The sequence below is a fragment of the Tasmannia lanceolata genome, unplaced genomic scaffold (assembly GCF_043159265.1).
Source record: "Tasmannia lanceolata isolate RefF3 unplaced genomic scaffold, GAP_Taslan_0.1 ptg000002l, whole genome shotgun sequence".
NCBI classification, from domain to species: Eukaryota; Viridiplantae; Streptophyta; class Magnoliopsida; order Canellales; family Winteraceae; genus Tasmannia; species Tasmannia lanceolata.
In genome coordinates, this window is record NW_027518679.1 from 1,749,774 (window position 1) to 1,767,684 (window position 17,911).

At 39.8% G+C, this 17,911-nt stretch overlaps 1 protein-coding gene across 3 annotated transcripts in view; it reads right to left on the bottom strand.

Annotated features, from left to right (window-relative positions):
- Positions 1-17,911, bottom strand: part of LOC143872065 (putative serine/threonine protein kinase IREH1) — a 73,488-nt gene that overhangs the window by 13,887 nt on the left and 41,690 nt on the right. For all 3 annotated transcript variants that reach the window (XM_077376730.1, XM_077376713.1, XM_077376721.1), the window contains 6 exons: positions 16,718-16,810; positions 16,494-16,634; positions 16,322-16,414; positions 14,504-14,714; positions 14,132-14,217; positions 8,250-8,338 (listed from right to left, as the gene is read on the bottom strand). In XM_077376730.1, coding sequence (XP_077232845.1) covers positions 8,250-8,338; positions 14,132-14,217; positions 14,504-14,714; positions 16,322-16,414; positions 16,494-16,634; positions 16,718-16,810 — 713 coding nt within the window. The remainder of the gene's footprint in view (positions 1-8,249; positions 8,339-14,131; positions 14,218-14,503; positions 14,715-16,321; positions 16,415-16,493; positions 16,635-16,717; positions 16,811-17,911) is intronic.

Sequence of the window (17,911 nt, forward strand, 5' to 3'; positions counted from 1 at the left end):
TTCTTCGGGATGATCCCCCATCTCTCAAAGACCCTTCCTATTCTCGATGGGAGATGGAAGACACCTTGATTCATAGTCTACTCTGGCAGAGCATGACCCCTGCCATTTCATCCACCATGATTCTCCCTCCTACTGCAAAGGAGATCTGGGATCACACAGCTGTCACCTACTCTGGAGTTGAGAACCTCAGGCGTATCTGTTCCACTTACTCTGAGTGGATGCATCTGCGACGTGGTGACATGTCCCTCGAGACTCATTATGGGCAGTTTATCTCATTATGTCAGCAGCTTGACATTTTTCTACCTCTCACTTCTGATATTAATGTCCTTCGTCGCCAGCGAGAACATATTCGTGTTGTGCACTATCTTGAGAGCCTGGGCCCTGAGTTTACTCACCTTCGCCATCAGATTCTTGGCTCCGGCACCATTCCATCCTTACAGGAGGCCTATTCCCGTGCGCAGCAGTGCCTTGATGAGACACCATCCAGTCTTCCGTCTGATAGTTCCGCTCTCATATCTTCTTATGGTCTTGGTGGCTCCAGGCCACCCAAAGGAGGTGGCTCCTTTCCCAGGCTTGTAGACGTGGCTGCGTTGGTGGTAGCAGTGGACGTCCTTACTTTACTCATTGCCATCAGGATGGCCACCAGATCGAGACATGCTACACGCTTCATCATGAGCTTCTCCCACCTCGATCAGCTCATCTCAGTGCTCCTGGCCCATCTGACAGCTTGACCCCTACGCCCGGTTCTACTTCGGTTGATGAGTCCTTTACCTTCACCAGGGCGGATTATGAGGAGCTGCAGCGGTTTACACAGAGTGCTTCACAGCTCACTGCCGGGTTTGTCCAGCCAGGTAGTTCACCCACGACCTTACTCTCTCGCTCCGGGTCCTAGATTATTGGCTCGGGAGCCTCCAATCACACGACTGGTAACTCATCTCAGCCCATTATCCTTGCTGATGGATCCACTTCTCCCATCACTGGTATTGGTACAATATGTCCCTCGCCTAATATTTCCTTATCATCTGTACTATGTGTCCCTAAATCTCCATTTAGTTTACTTTCTGTCAGTCAATTAACGAAAAATCTTCAGTGCTCCATCTCATTTTATCCCTCGTATTATTTGTTTCAGGATCTTTCGACTGGGAAGACGATTGGATCAGGTCGTGAGGTGGATGGACTTTACCGCCTTGACTGCAGCCATTCTCCTACAGCCTTGCATACCTCGGTTGACGCCTATCAGTGGCACTGCCGTCTTGGTCATCCGTCTCTTCAGCGTCTTCAGCAGACGTCATTTGTTCCTTCTTCAGTCCCTCCGTTCCAGTGCAAGTCGTGTGAACTCAGGAAGCACCACCGGGTGTCCTTTCCTTCCCGAGTCATTAGTCGAGTCGATAGTCCTTTTCTCTTAATTCATTCTAATGTATGGGGGCCCTCTAGGGTCGCGTCAAATAATGGATTTAGGTATTTCGTTGTTTTTATTGATGACTACTCGCGTATGACATGGGTATATTTGTTGAAAGACCTCTCTCAGGTCTTCACTGCTTTTCAGAATTTTCATGTTGAAATAAAGAATCAGTTTAATTGCAATATTAAGTGTCTTCGCACAGATAATGCTCGCGAATTTTTCTCCTCCACAGATGGGTTTCAGGATTACCTTTCAGGTCATGGAATTCTTCACCAGTCATCATGTGCCTACACATCCTAGCAAAACGGTATCGCTGAAAGGAAATTGAGGTACTTACTTGAAGTTACTCACACAATCATGTTTCAAATGCGAGTCCCTAAATCTTTTTGGGGGGAGGTCGTGTTGACATCCTGTTTTCTTGCGAATCGTCTTCCCTCTTCTGTCCTTTGTGGCTCTTCTCCCTTTCAGGTGCTATACCCTCAGCAGGATCCATTCCCTCTCACCCGTTGAGTATTTGGGTGTGTCTGCTTCGTCCATCTTCTTGGTCCTGTCAGGACAAACCCGATCCTCGGTCAGAACGGTGTGTCTTTCTGGCTTATTCTAGAACTCAGAAAGGCTACCGTTGTTATAGTCCTCGACTACGCCGATGGTTTGTCTCAGCTGATGTAACCTTTTTTGAATCCCTTTGGCGAATGATGTCCCATTATTCCTGCCTTCGCTTTCTGACTCGATTCAGGTACCCTTACAGCCTGTTACGATCACAGATCCATCGCCCTCTCCATTAGTTCCAGTGGCTCCACCACCTGTTATCAAACAATATCGGAGACGCGTGCAGAAAGACAGGCCTCCACCTCCTTCACAAGATTCATCGCCTTCATCTGTCGAGGTTCCTACTTTGCCTACTGAGGTATCTTCTTCACCCTCCTCTGTCATTGTTTCTGACTCTCCTATTGCATCTCGCACTAGATCTCATTCTACTGCACATCCCATATCTCATTTTGTTTCTTATGACCGTCTGACGTCTTCTTTCCAAGCCTTTGTTTCTTCCTTGTCCTCTGTTGTGTTACCAAAGTCATTACAGGAGGCTCTTCAACATCCAGGCTGGCGAGCTGCTATGGATCTAGAAATGGGTGCTCTCCGATCAAACCAAACATGGGATCTTGTTCCACTTCCTGCTGGGGCTGGACCAGTCGGTTGTCGTTGGGTATTCTCAATCAAGTATTTACCTGATGGGACAGTTGAAAGGTTGAAGGCCTGTCTGGTTGCCAAGGGTTACACTCAGACATTTGGGGTTGACTATCATGAGACTTTCTAGCCAGTTGCAAAGATTCCTTCAGTTCGCGTAATTCTATCCATGACAGTTAATCATGGATGGCCTCTACATCAGCTCGACGTCAAGAATGCCTTCCTACATGGCGACCTCCAGGAGAAAGTTTATATGGAGCAGCCTCCAGGGTATGCTGCTAAGGGGGAGATGTCCTCCTCTGTTTGTCACCTTAAGAAATCACTGTATGGCTTGAAGCAGTTTTCACGAGCATGGTTTTGTCGATTCAGTGAGGCCGTCATACGATTTGGACTTAGACAGTGTGCAGTAGACCATTCAGTGTTCAGTCATCAATCTTCTGCAGGGTGCATCCTTTTGATTGTGTATGTTGATGACATCATCATTACAGGTAGCAACTTAAGGGGAATTCAAAGATTGAAGAGTTTCTTACAAGCAGAGTTTGCTTCAAAGGATTCGGGTCGGCTTAGATACTTTCTTGGGAAAGATGTGGCATATTCCTCTCAAGGGATATCTCTATCACAGAGAAAGTATGTGTTTGACTTACTGGAAGAAACAGGGAATCTTGGAGTAAAACCTGTACCTACGCCTATGGATCCTAATGTAAAGCTTATTCCAGAGGAAGGAGATCTGTTGGAAGACCCTGACAGGTATAGGAGACAGGTTGGTAAGCTCATATATCTCACAGTTACTCTCCCAGATATCTCTTATACAGTTGGAATAGTTAGCCAGTTTATGAGTGCCCCTCGTACCTCTCACTGGACAACAGTAGTTCAGATTCTCCGCTATTTGAAAGGGGCACCAGGGAGAGGACTACTATTCAAGAAAAATGGACATATCCTGGTGGAAGGCTATTGTGATGCAGATTGGGCAGGATCTCCAGCAGATAGGAGATCAACCACGGGCTACTGCACCTTTGTTGGTGGCAATCTAGTGTCATGGAAAAGTAAGAAACAAGAGGTTGTTTTGAAGTCTAGTGCCGAGGCAGAATACCGAGCTATGTCCCATACGAGTGGGGAGCTTCTTTGGTTACGTTCCCTCATGAAAGAGATTGGTTTTCCTTCTTCTTCTTCAGCTCAACTTTATTGTGATAATAAAGCTGTGATTCCCGTCTTCCATGAGAGAACCAAGCATATAGAGGTTGATTGCCATTTTATTCGCCAGAGAATTTATAAGGGCGAGATACATGTTTCTTTTACTCGATCTGTGGACCAGTTAGCAGATATTTTCACAAAACCCTTGCCTAAGTCAAAGTTGAATGACATTTGTAGCAAGCTAGGAATCAGGAATGTATAATATCTACATTCCAGCTTGAGGAGGAGTGTTGGATATATGTAATATGCCTGAGGGCATAGTTGTAATTGTACTTATCTCTCTTTAATTAAATACATTAGTGAGGGGGAGTTTCTTCCCTAACTCACTTTTTCTTCTCTAATCTTTCTCTCAACACCTATCAATATGAAATGCCTATTTGCTCGGAAAACGGTTGAATATGAATGAAATTTGATGTTTTCATATATTGATTGGGTGTGATGCCCCATATAGGTCGATTTTCTATCCCAAAACACCGATCTCTCTTTCTTTCATCTCCTCTCATTTCTACCATCACTTTCCTCACCCCTCTTCCTATATTTCTCCCTTCTCATATCATTTTTATCGTCTCCTCTCTCAGTTGGGTATATAAGCTGCCCCCTTCTACTCATCCCTCTCATCCCCACAATTGGGTTCATTAGTCACCGCCTTCTACTCCTCTCTCAACCCGACGGTTAGGTTCATAAGTTGGCCCCTTCTACCCCTATGTTTATCATTTCTTAATTTTGATTCCTTCCGTGATACTTTCTTCTCTCTTTCTTTCTCTTTCCGGAAAAGTAATCTACGAACCCCGAATTCACAACATTGATATTAGATTGCTTTAGAGATTTTGAGTTGAAAGTCTCTCTCTCTCTCCCTCATCTGAAACGGCCTCTCTCTCTCTCTCTCTCTCTCTCTCTCTCTCTCGTCTTATTCCTCCTCTTCTTTTTTTGCATGGAAAAATTTCCATTAATGATAGGAAAGACAGAGATGGTCCACCCCAAAAAAGAGTACAAGAAGAGAGAAAATGCAAAAGGAGCGAAAAAGAAAACACAATGAGAAAAGATCTATCAAGGGGCATAACATCAAACATCTCTAGACCCAATCTTCCAATCCCTTCCCGCGCTAATCTATCGGCTTCACTATTAGCCGATCTCCTTACATGGCTAAAAAGTGAATGAGGATCCTTCTATCCGAAATCGTATCTCGTCAAAACGGTGCGCAAATCTCCAAGGAGGCACAACCGTCCCTCTAAGCCAACGAATCACATTCAAAGAGTCTCCCTCTACAATCGTAATGTTCATTAAGGCTCAATCTAGATATTCTATTCATTAAGCCTCATCTTCTTCTTCTTCCCCGTACCTTCTTTTTCGTTTCTTCTTCATCTTACCCTTCTTACGGTCTATAGATATCTTGGGTATGCAAATAAAACACACATTACGAGAGAAGGGTGGATGTGCTAGAAAAAGAAAGTTTAAATCATGTGAAACACAAAGGGGTGCTAAAAAGGGGGTGGAAATATCATTTCACATATATGTACACATATAAACAATAATCGTAACCTAGTCAATTAGTGAATTGATTACTATGTTACATGAGTGTGGAAAAGATTCTTTAAATGCCTCCTTCAGATTCCTAACTGTAAAAATTTTCAAAAAGATAAATAAAAATAAATAAATAAATATATAAGATTCCTAACTGTTATAAGCGGGGAGTCGATATCTCTATCTCCCTTTCACAAGACTTTGTCAATATTGAGGTTTGAGGTTCCTTGCGCTTTAATGAATGCCTTTCTTTTAAATAATGGAAGAATCATGTGTCGACACAAATTCACAAAGAGGCAGGATTATTTTTGTACACATGTCCGAATGAATCCTGGAATTTTATTAAAAGCATAAGCGACAAATCCATCCCCCAAGATTCATTACGATCAATATCGTACATATGCAAGTCGTTTTAAGGAGTAAGCATAGGATGATCCATGCCGCAAGCACTCAATCTAGAAACTATAGGCTCTGTGAGTGCCAACATATAATCGACTTCTCCACGAAGAATCGCTTGTGCCCACATTTATTTCTATTGTTAATTTCCACATCAGTAACATCCCTGTAAGATCTTCAATGTTTCGATATCACCATTAGTTGAGGAGCTGAATTAACTTTTCTAACCCATGCTACCCTCTGAATATAGTTGATACAAAATCTTGGTTCATTCATTCCTAACATCAATTTTGAAAATCTTCTAAAAACAGGAAATTCTTATTAACCAATTAACCACAAAATTTCTAATCATCTTCATATCCTTCTTAATATCTAGATCTACTCACACTGCTCATATGTTTCAGAATTTTCAGATGTATCATTTGGAAAATATATATTCTTCAAAGCCAAGTTTAAAGCATATACAGAAGGTACGCAAAAAATGGTCGGGTGAAAAGCTTCAACTTTTAACCTAACACAATCACAAACAATCGCATTTCAGTGGTAATTTGCATCAACTTCTCTAGTCCAACCACAAACGAAACATCTAAAAATAACATTCAACATATAACTTGCATCCTTGTATCCTGCACTAGCATCTACAACTTAAAAAACATGGGCTCATTTTGTGAAGCGACAATGAAATTTATAAGTGGTCATCCATCCATCAGACACTACAGATCACCATATTCAAATCCATGATTAATTAATGGTATTTAGATATTGTTGATGGAGAAACTGCTGCCCCAATGTAGTTTTTATTTTATTTTTTGAATATAATCATTATCATTTAAAAAAAAGAAATAGTTGGTGCTTGCCTGATCTCTTGCAAGTGGAATTATTGTCCATAATTTATCACATGGTGGTGGACTGTAAGCTTTATTGCTATTCTAAAATATGGTGACCAAGCATAATTAATGGCAATACTGAAGAATAAAGCATGCTTGCAATCATCATGTCCATTTTGATATTAAACAACTTCCCAAGTGAGTACTCCAAAACTATAAACTTCTCTTTTTTCTACTCATTTCATTGTGCCCTAGCGTGCTTCCAATAGCTTCATTTTCTATGGATCCTCATGTTGTTCCTTAAGACTAGTTAACAATAATAATTCATCCACTGTAACACATATTTCAACACCTTTTCGAGTAACAAGCAATAAATGTAACTTCTGAACAGCGCCACAAACCGTAAAGAAATGTAAAGCAAATAGACCAGACACCCCAAAAAGAAGACTAAACTTTCTGGAGAATCTATTTCCGCATTCGAACGAGTCTGTATAATTTAATTTGTATATTTATAACAAAGAAAATAAAATAACAGTGGAAACAGTATCCTGAAATTATAAAAAACCAACGAATCTATATTCGCCATCAAAAATGGGTTTCTGAGTGACTACTACAGTCTGAAAAATCTATTTCCGGCGACTGAAAATTTAGAATCGCTATTAAGTACTTAATGAACATGTTGTTTATAGAAAAATAAAATTAATCTATTGTTTTTTTTTTAGAAAATGAAAATTGCAAAAAAAAAATCTTTTGGTTATAAAAATGTGCTTTTATATAAACAGCAAAAATATAGATCCAACACCATTCCCCTCCAGAATAACAATTTCGGATTTCCACTTACAGATTCTACAAATAAACACGGAAAAGCAAAAAAACTATTAATTTGAAAAACGAAAAAAGAAAAGAAAACCATATTGAAGTTTCAGCCATTAAAAAAAAGATAGGGCTTCATTTTGGCAAAAAAGAATCCCATTTCAGGGACTACAAATAGATTACAGGTGAAGAAAAGAAATTGTGGTCAGACAAAATAGGGCTAATCCAATGGAAGGAAAAACAATAAGAAATAAGATACGGTTTTACAAAAGGAGGGAAATGACCAAAAATGACTTTCGACAGTTCTCGACAATTTTCCAATGGTATTTCGACTGCTATTTGACTCGAATCCAGTAGGAAAAGTTTTGAAGGTGCTGGAAGCTTTTCCTTTTGCCAGGCAAGCTAAAAGCAGATTAGTTTACTAAATTTGCAGCATATTGAGGACCCAAGTATTTGAAGCTATAAAGACTTAAACAGGTGTTCTTCAAAGAAGCAGATAGTGATGAGGGATCTTAGGTCCAAAAGAGAAAACTCGATTCCAGCACATAATTGCACACTGTAACCATCTCTAATACCAACTACTAATAAAGCATCAAAATGTCGACACAATAACGATACTAGTGTTTTAAAAACTCTGACTCAGATGAGAACTTGGCAAAGCTAAAAAATGAGTTGACTCGGGCAAGTCAAAGGAGTTTTTTATTGACTCCCTAGGGCAAAACGTGGACTCGGATAAGAACTCAACCAAGGTAAAACTCAGTTGAGTCTGCCGAGTTGGTGATTGAATTTAGGTATAGCCTTAAAATGATCCACTGATCAATTCTATTAAATCAAATAATATTCTACTATTTATGTAAATAAAACAATCTTCAAGCATATATAGGAAAAATTGAAAATGATCGTGCTAGTCTTACTTGTCAATTAGATTTTGGGCTTCAGGGCTCATTTCTCCAGGAACTCGAGGCCAAGGTATTTTACGATTGAGGATATTGTCAAAAATTTTCTGCAAACAAACAAATGAGATTAGAGAGGTAAGAAAATAACTGATAATTTGTTGTGTTCGTGTGCTTGGACTGCAGGGCACATGCACTGATGTGGCAATATTCTAGGAAGATGTGGCAGTGTTCTAGGGTGTATAAAGAGAGTCGGTGGAGTGTGTGAGAGTTATTAGAAGTGGTGTTGTTACATGGTTGAGTAGTCCTAGTTTAAAGGAGTTGGTTTATGACTTTGTGGGATTGTGGAGGTAGTGTATCCCTAAGTTACAGGGAGGTAATTAGAGTCTTTAGGAGTGTGTGATGTAGTGTTGTTTGTTAATTAAAGAGTCTTGCTGTAATGGGAACGAGAAGAATTATCTTATCAATGCTATGAGCAATTGGAGGTTGGTTCCCTCGAAAGAACTGTTTTCTTGTTTGCTCTTTCTTTCTTGATTTTACTTGATCAAAACAGGTAAGACCAAGCAAAAGGGCATTAGTAGAGAGCTTAGGTATCTATCTACAGAGAACATCCCAGGCCATTTGGACTCTACTGTTCGCAATACTCGGTCCAGTGACCAAGTACGTAACATAATTGAACCAAGAAACTTTGTGGAAAATCACTGGCATTATATTGTTAAATAAGGGAATTGCAAAATGCCTCTACGGTGAATTCTCTATTTTTATATTTGAGAGGGTGTTTAAGGAAGTTGAGATTAAAAAACTAAGACTTTCCACAGGACCACAAGTGCATGCATGATTAGTAAGCATTTAATACAACCACAGCAAATTAGCAACAACATAAATGATTCTTTTTTTTTTATGAAATTTGCAACAGCATAAATGATGAGTAACTGTTTTCTCAACTTTTATCGTGTTATGAAGAAAAGGAATATTACAACTTTCTTGCCTAATACAAATAAAGCCTATTTACCATGAAACTTTATAAAATTGTCATTTTCTCTCAATAGAAAGCAGTATTTTCATAATAGTTGGAGAAAATACATTTAATCATTTTCATAGTTTCAATTATGACACTCAACTTGCGTATATATTGATGAAATTATTGTCACGAGATCCTCATCACACATTCTCCTCCAAGCATTTTGATCCACTATTTGCATTCTCAACTTGGGGGAGAGTTAGAGCTATGTCTCTTCAGACCTCGTATATCGGCTGTGAATTCAAGGTTTTCTTCTTATTTTTTACTCAAGGGACTTATTTGCAGTTTTGCCCCTCAGTTTTTCAAATTTATAATGGTCAATTGACCGAGGAAATGTGACAATATCATAGAGCATTGTTAGACAAGCTCCATCTAGCTCATAGAAACACTAGATACAAAAGAAGAAAATCAGCAAGGTCTTCGTCCTGGTATACGAAGACGATATCATCATTACAAAGAGTGATAGTGACAATATTCAAAGACTCGAAAACAACCCGAAGTGAACTTTCGCTATAAGGACTAGTGAACTTGAACTATTTTGGAGTTGAAGTGGAAGGATCAAAGGGTGGAATGCAACCATCTCAAAAAAAGTCTGCCTTAGGTCTGTTCAATATGATGAAACCTATTGATAGTGCTTCCAAAAAAAAAAAAGTTCAGTGAAAGACGGCAAAAAAATCAAGGATCCCCATATGTATAGAAGCATGGTAGGAGCTCGGCAATATTTGACTCTTACCAAGCCAATGATAACATACGGAATGAACCGAGCCAGTCAATACGTACATGATCCTAACCTCCACTAGTTTGGAAAAGTACCAGAAACAAACTATCACGAGGAAGCATACTGCTAAAGAAAAACAAAATGGGCACTCTTGATGAGGGGCATCTGGATGCAGAGCTGGAGAACGGGGTGAAGCCAGGGTTTCTGGAGTTGGGTTTGGAGGACGGATCAGAGACGGACGTGATTGAGAACTCCGTTAAGATTTTGTTGCAGGGTTTGGGTGAGGATTCCAATAGAGGTCGTCTCAGGAAGACCCCTTTGTGTGTGGCCAAGGCCCTTGAACCGAAGCAGCAAGTGCTTGGAGTAATGTTACACAGGGGAAGGCACCGAAAAGCAGAGCCCAGATGTTACCGGGTGACTGGATATGCTCAATCTGTGGTTACCAGAACTTCAAGAAGCGTCTAGAATGCAGATGGTGTGGAAGGAAATCAGTAAACAGAAAGGAAGGGCGCACATATGAAGATCCTAAGATGAAAGAAGGTTTGCATCGATGGGCGATGGTGGTATCCGTGACAATAGAAAAAGAAGACCATATCCCGTCGGTGATGGTCTCTGGTAAAGAAGTAGTACAAAGAATGGTGTTTTTGAAAAAATGTCTGATTGGAGTTCTAAAAAAGGAAAAACGGGAAATAGAGAAATTACATGAATGGGCAAGCTGGTTTTGGGACATCCCAAGTCTTCCCAAATCAAAAATTCTAGGAAAAAGAGAGGTGCTATTTGTATTTGAAACAGAAGAACAAGCAGCGTCGATATCTCGTAGAGGAGTACAAAGCCTTTGGAGAATGGATTCTAAGTTTGGAACCATGGAACGTCTCCTATCGAACAGGAAAAAAAAGCAGTCTGGGTTCGTCTTCATGGTATCCCTTTGCATGCGTGAGATAGAAAGACAGTGGAAGGTTTAGGAAGTGTTTTGGGGTCAGTCCTGGATGTGGATATGAAATTAGAGGATGGAGGTTATTTGCAGTTTGCGAGGGTTCATATCTTCACAGAAGAAGGGTCTCTACTCCAGCCCTTGATCCGTCTGAAAGTGCTAAATAGATGGTTCCTGATAGGGGTCCAACGAGAAGAGGAACCGATGGATGCCGATAATGGAAAGGAGAAGAAAATGCAGGTAAAACCTACAACTGCAAGTTCTAATGGATGCTCCTCGGCGCAGCGGCTCCCGAACTGTCTTATCTCATCCAATAGCTCAGAAAATCAGAAAAGGTTATTGCTTGAGAAGACGAAATCGTGGCCGTTGATTGACATTTTGGAAAAATCTCATGATGGGCAGATGACTCGATTGGGTGGGCCCCCAGGTGGTAACCAGTCAGATGATAAAGTAAATATTACGAGGAGGTCCGGATCGTCTTACTTGCCAAATCTGTTGGGCCCACAAGCTTCTCAGAATCACATCTCAAATTTGAAATTCAAAAAAGGAACTGTCACGTCTGTTTTGGGGAAGGGAGATGCTTATGATGATTGCCAGCTGGGGAAGAGTATTCCTCAGGCAAAAGGTAGCCAACACCTGGAAAAAGAGACTGAGACAGCTGTCATCCATTATGAAAAGGTTGAAACTTCAAAAAATGTTACTGCAATGCAGAAAATTCCAGCCAACAGATGGGCGAATCCTGGTGATACGAACCGTAACGAACGTGATAGCGGAGAAAATTTGGAAGGGAGAGATTTCACCATCGTCCAATCATCTTTGGAAACAAGCGCTGAAAGCTAAACAGAGATGCGATGAAGCCGGTCCAACTATTGGGTTTGTGGTCCAGAAGACCTGTCAAAGGATATGTTAGTAATTGCACCACCTTCTCCCATGTCTGCTACCTCCGTATTGGAAGTGGGTCTCTTGTCCCAATCAAGGGGGGATTAGGTGAAATGTTGCACAGCAGCTCCCTTCAAGAGAGTTCATGTGTAGGGGAACAAGAGAAGGTGACAACGCTAGAAATGGGGATGAAGTTGGGTATAAATTTTGTCGAACACGAAGATCGAACATGGGAAATGATGCAGGTGGCTAAGGAGGAGAAGGAGAAGAAGGGCAACTCTGAGAAAAGGGGTAAAGTAAAGGGGCTCAGGGAGCTTAAAGGCCTGAGATGAGGCCAAGGAAGGGGGAAATTAAATTGTTCATCAATGAAGATATTATTCTGCAATATTAAGGGGTTAGGAGAGGAGAAGAGGACAACAGGAAAAGCCCTTATTCCGAGCAGGAAGGCAACCATCATAGTTTATACTGGAGTAAAAAAATGGATGTTTCTGAGGGATTCATAAACATGTTATGGGGAAGAAGGAATAAAGCATGGGGAGCTTTGAATGCCAGAGGCACACCAGGGGGCATAATAAGCATCTCGAAAGAGACAATGGAAGGAGAGAATCAGGAGGAAGGGATCTCCGAGAACCTGAGTGGAAAGGCGAGGGCTGTATGCTGGAGTTAATTCGTGATTCGGGGCCTTCCCGTGACTCTATGGATGCTGAGCTTAGTGTCAACATTAGATCTTGTCTTAGGGCTGATCACGTATCGGCGGAGGGGGCTGATCAGCTTTTGGAAGAGGAAGGTAAGGTGCGGTCAGAAGAGTTTGAGGAAATGAGGAAAATGGGAAGTATGTTGGGATTGCATACAAAGAAAATGTGGAAGATCCGCTTTCTACCTGGAAGTGTGAGTTATGGGCGAGTTACAATGTGGTTGTGAATCACTTATTTGGCACTTTTTGTTTGGATTCAATGCAAGTTAGGCTATTGGGTAATGTAATGGGGAATGGGGTTGGGTAGCATATAGCTGGTATGTAAGCTAAATCTAATGTATGTACGGGGCGGTATTGTTGTAGCCAGGGGACAACTTGTCCCTTATTTGGCACTCCTTCGAATAATAAATGTCAATTTAAAAAAAAAAAAAATAGGTACATGATCCTAGGGAAAAACATCTATAGGCTGCAAAACACATCCTGAGATACCACAGAGTAACTGTAGACCACGGATTCGTTTATGAAGCTTTTCATGAGAAGTCGGATTCAAATGCAGATTGGAGCAGGCTGGAAATCCTGACACCTGGTGATCAGTTACACGATACTGTATAATGATAAAAGATTGTTTGACCTCTTGTAGCAGTAAGAAACTGAACATGGTTTCTAAATCTAGCGTCAATGCTGAGTATTGTCATGGCCTCAACATTTCTAAATCCATGTTATCCACAGGTTTGTTGATGTATGGGCCAGACATCAACAAAAGCTTCATTTGAGATAAGGGACTCATGCGTTGTATTGTGATAATCACATCTATCAGCAGGGGCGGAGCCAGGAATTTACACTGCGTGGGGAGGGGGAGGGGGGACTAAAATAGCTAAGCCACTAATTTTTTGGCCAAGGGATCAGTCCTATATAAAGGTATTTTGCAAGTCATTGGTGGTTTTTTTTTTTTTTTTTTTTGGGGGGGGGGCGGCACGCATGCTATATGAGCCTCCGCCCCTGTTTATCAGGATGTCATAAAAACTGTCTTCCATGCCAGGTTGAAACATATTGAGATCACTTTCATTTCATCAGAGAGGTGGGAAATGGAGATATTTCTCCATACTATGTTACAAGTCATGAAATGAGACCAAACTCCACAAACATGATAGGGTTTTTTTTTTTTTTTTTGGAATGATAGCTGAAGATATTATTAATAAAACATGATAGGGGTTATTTGGTCTTGGTTCCATGGAAACAGAAATGTCTCAGTTTCAACAGGAAATTATAGTGGAAATTCTATTAAATCATGAAAACATATGGAAACATAAAATGAAACTTAAGGAAATACTAGAATAAGCACAAATACACACTTAGAAACCGTCACAAAAGCAAGACAACCGTCCATAATTGTTTAAAAACATCGAACACCTAGTGTCATGCATTGTCAGCGCAAGTATGATAATTTTGTACGTACCAAATTTCAGATGTAATTCATATAGATATTTATATATAATACATGCACCACATTTCGCATGCAATCCATATAAGTATAATTGTGTAATATCAGTACAAATCTTTCAATGGTCACAAAACTTGCATATTATCTTACCAAAAGCATGGTAGAAAGGCCACATACTTTACATTTTGTGAATCATTAATTCAGGACCATGAAACAAACCTGTGGATGCTCTGCATTAAAGGGAGGAATCCCAACAATCAGTTCAAAAAGAATAACACCAACAGACCACCAATCAGCAGTTGTGCCTGTCCAGATACAGTGCAAAAGTGAACACAAGAAAAATAACACAAGGAAAATCATTCCATCTAGTAGATAAAATGGATTTAAATTTCAGAATTTTTTTTTCAAAATTATGGTCATTTCAGCCAACTTTTTTACAATTCCGGTCAAAATGACCAAATTTCGGCTGAAATCCAAACCAAAATCTGAATACCCAACCGAAATCCGAAATCCGAAATCGGCTGAAATTTAAAACTAGTTAATGACTAGACTCAAGGTAGTTCTGCGCCAAGTAAAGGAAGAAAGTTACACCATGTCCTGTTCCTAGGAGTATCTCTGGCGCCAAATAATCAGGTGTACCAACAGCAGAACGTTTCTTCTGCCGCTCCCGCGGATGTAAGCGCTCGGAAACGGAAAGATGAGGTTCATCTTCTCCAAGTAGTGATGTTCCACTAGCTGCTGGGCCAGATAAATCATCAGTACTGTTGATGAGACCAACCTTTGAAAGCCCAAAATCTGTCAACTGTTAAGAAAAAACAGAAAATTTTAAGGTCTAAATGAAAGGCTCTATATGGGTATTAATATCATAGACGTGGAATTCCTATTAAGGGGTCTCGTTTGGATATGAGGATTTTAGAATCTTGGATTTCCTCAAAATCGTAGATGGGAGACGAGAGAAGGAGACAAACAGTCGTCTCTGATTTTTTGCCCTTCCTTTCTTCAGCAAGAGATAGGAGAGCATCCCATGTCTCCAGGTTTTAGAAATCTCAAGATGGGGGAGAGATTTATAAAACCTGGATTTCTTACTTAAAAATCCAAGATTCTAAAGAGAAGCGAAACGGACGGTCTCCTTCTTCTCTTGTCTCCCATCCAGGCTTTTGAGGAAATCCAAGATTCTAAAATCCGTGTATCCAAACGGCCCCTGAGGGTACTAAATTAATGGAAATAACAATTCTGAATACAGAGCATGCAAAAAAAAAGGAGTACTAATTCAATAATAATAGCAAACTAGCACTGGAAAAGGGAAAAATTATAGGGTACTTACACTTGAAGCGTAAACACACCAAAATAAGGAAGCAGAATTATCAAAAACATGATTAGCCATTTACTCGTTTTATTAATGACTTTTTGAATGGTTATGATTAATTGCTATATGGCTATTTTAACCTTTGATTCTTTTATAGATATTCTTATTATTAATTTTTTCGAATGGTCATGACTCATGACTATAATGCTGTTTTAAGCATTGATTCTCTTATAGCCTGCCAAGTTTCATTCTAAACGTATCCAAGAGCTTCACAGTCGTCTTTTCTTCAATAGAGGATTTTAAAATCAGTGCAAAAAGCAGAAACTTCTGCAAACCCTCAAAACTGATATGCGTCACTCCCTCCCCCTTCAAAAAACAAAAAAAACAAATGCAGATCGATTGCTCATATTGGACAATATAATGGGCTTACCTGATGACACACATACAGATGCTACTTAAACACTATGATAGAGATGTGTAAATAGATAACAAGGAAGGGCAGAAGGGGATTTTAAATGATTTCCACCAAAATTTTCATCTGAAACTGAGATGTTTTCACTTCCGTCACGACTGAAACACATACCAAAAACAAAACCTAATAGCTAGCATGTTAAATTTCCACCAAAACCGACATGAAAAACCGAAATGTTTCTATTTGTATCCCAATCGAAACGCAAAACAAAACCAAAACAGATACTGAATCGAAAATCGTAAATGTATATATTACATTATTTTGATCGAAACTTGGAATAGGAAACATGACGGTTTTAGTGAGAAATTTTAGTGAAAATCCAATAAAATCATGGAAACGTACGGAAACATATGCAAATGATGAAAATTAAGATGGAACTTCAGGAAATTCTAGAAAGTTATTTATTTTATTTGAAAGTAAAAAATAATGCATTACATTAAACATATTATAAAATAATATACAAATCCAAACTCTGGTTTTCGTGTGAATGAAAAGGATTCGAATCAATTACAGCTGATAGTTTTAGCAAATTATGCTACAAGCGAATCTTATGTTTCATTAAAAAGAGTGGCAACAAGAAACAAAAAGGCACTAGTATGATGAGTAAATTAATGAAGGGAAGAAAGTTAACCTTGACATGACCATCATGTGCAATCAACAAATTATCTGGCTTCAAATCACGATGCACCACACCCAGGGAATGTAAGTATTCCAAGGCAAGGACCTGGACACAATTTGCTTTAATAAGGGGTAAACAACACAAACAGAACAACGAAATTCCCCAATGAATAACTTGAGCTTACAACTTCTGCTATATATATACGGGCGACGTCTTCATCCAAGCAACCTAAATTTCTCAGCAGTGAATATAGATCCCCTCCATTCAAGTACTCCATCACAAGATAAAGGTTCTCTTGACATGTGAAAGAATAGAAAAAGCGTACCTAAAATGATTCACATTCCAGTGAGAGTCTATAATTTAAGCCCCTACATTAAGAAAAATGCTTTGCTCAAAAGACCTGCTCACCACAAACGGATTGCGAACTGAAATTAAGATGTCGCGTTCAGCCAAAATACTCTCCACAGCATTTTTACGGATCATATCCGCCTTTTTAAGTACCTGCACAAATGTTCATATCCAAATTTAAATTCCTATCTAGCTCCTAACTGTTAAAATAAAAGGCCATATCATATGACACAACAAACAAACTAATGAATTAGTGAAACTACGTGTATGAAAACATAACAATTGCAGAAACCAAAAAGGGAAATTCATATTATCAAGGCCTGGAATAACGTTAGGAAGCTGTGACCTATGAATAATAAGCATATACGAACTCTCTAAACAGAAAATTCATTTATGCATGGAACACACTTTTCGCTAGTATTCATTGTTATATACTTATCTTTCTTTTTCTCTGCCACTTAAATAACTTCATATAATTAAGTTTAATAATACTTTGAACTGAATTACTTGTGCCTGCGGTACTGGATTCATTGAATGACTGGCAGTGGCAACACTATCAAATATGCATCTATTCCTTATTTTGGATAATATACTTTTCTAAGAAGAGAGAAAAATACAACCATCAAATATGACCAAGAGATGAATACGTGCAGGAGCCAAACATTCAGATAATGCATTTAAATGCAGGGCAATTAAAAGCTTACCAGATAGTCGCCATTACATTTTTTTTAATGGCAAATAAATTTCATTAAAGGAGAACAGGAACCGAGAAGGACCTTGACAATACATAGCAAAACGAAAGAAATGAAAATACATCAATCCAATGGCTTGGGGGGGGGGGGGGGGGGGGAATCGAATAACTCAAAACTTTCTTTCATCACCACCTCTCTACCTAAGATGTCCGGCTCACAGTTTGTTGAGCGCCTCACATGGCTGAAAAACATGGATGCACCACAATTCTATCCTGAATTTCATCAAATAAGGAGGCAAACCTCCACGGTACCGGTTTTGAGCCTCTCAACCATCTAATGACATTAAGGGAATCCCCTTCCAGTACCGCCTTATTGAGATCCACATTCTGAAGAAGCTTTATTCCATGGTACACAGCTCTTACTTCCGCCTCGTTTGTGTCTGCCACCCCAATCAGTCATCTAAATGCCCAAATCACCTCTGCCCCCCCACCCTCATTTCTCAAACGGCCTCCTATGCCAAACGGCCCAGGATTCCATGTACTTGAACCGTCAAAATCAACTT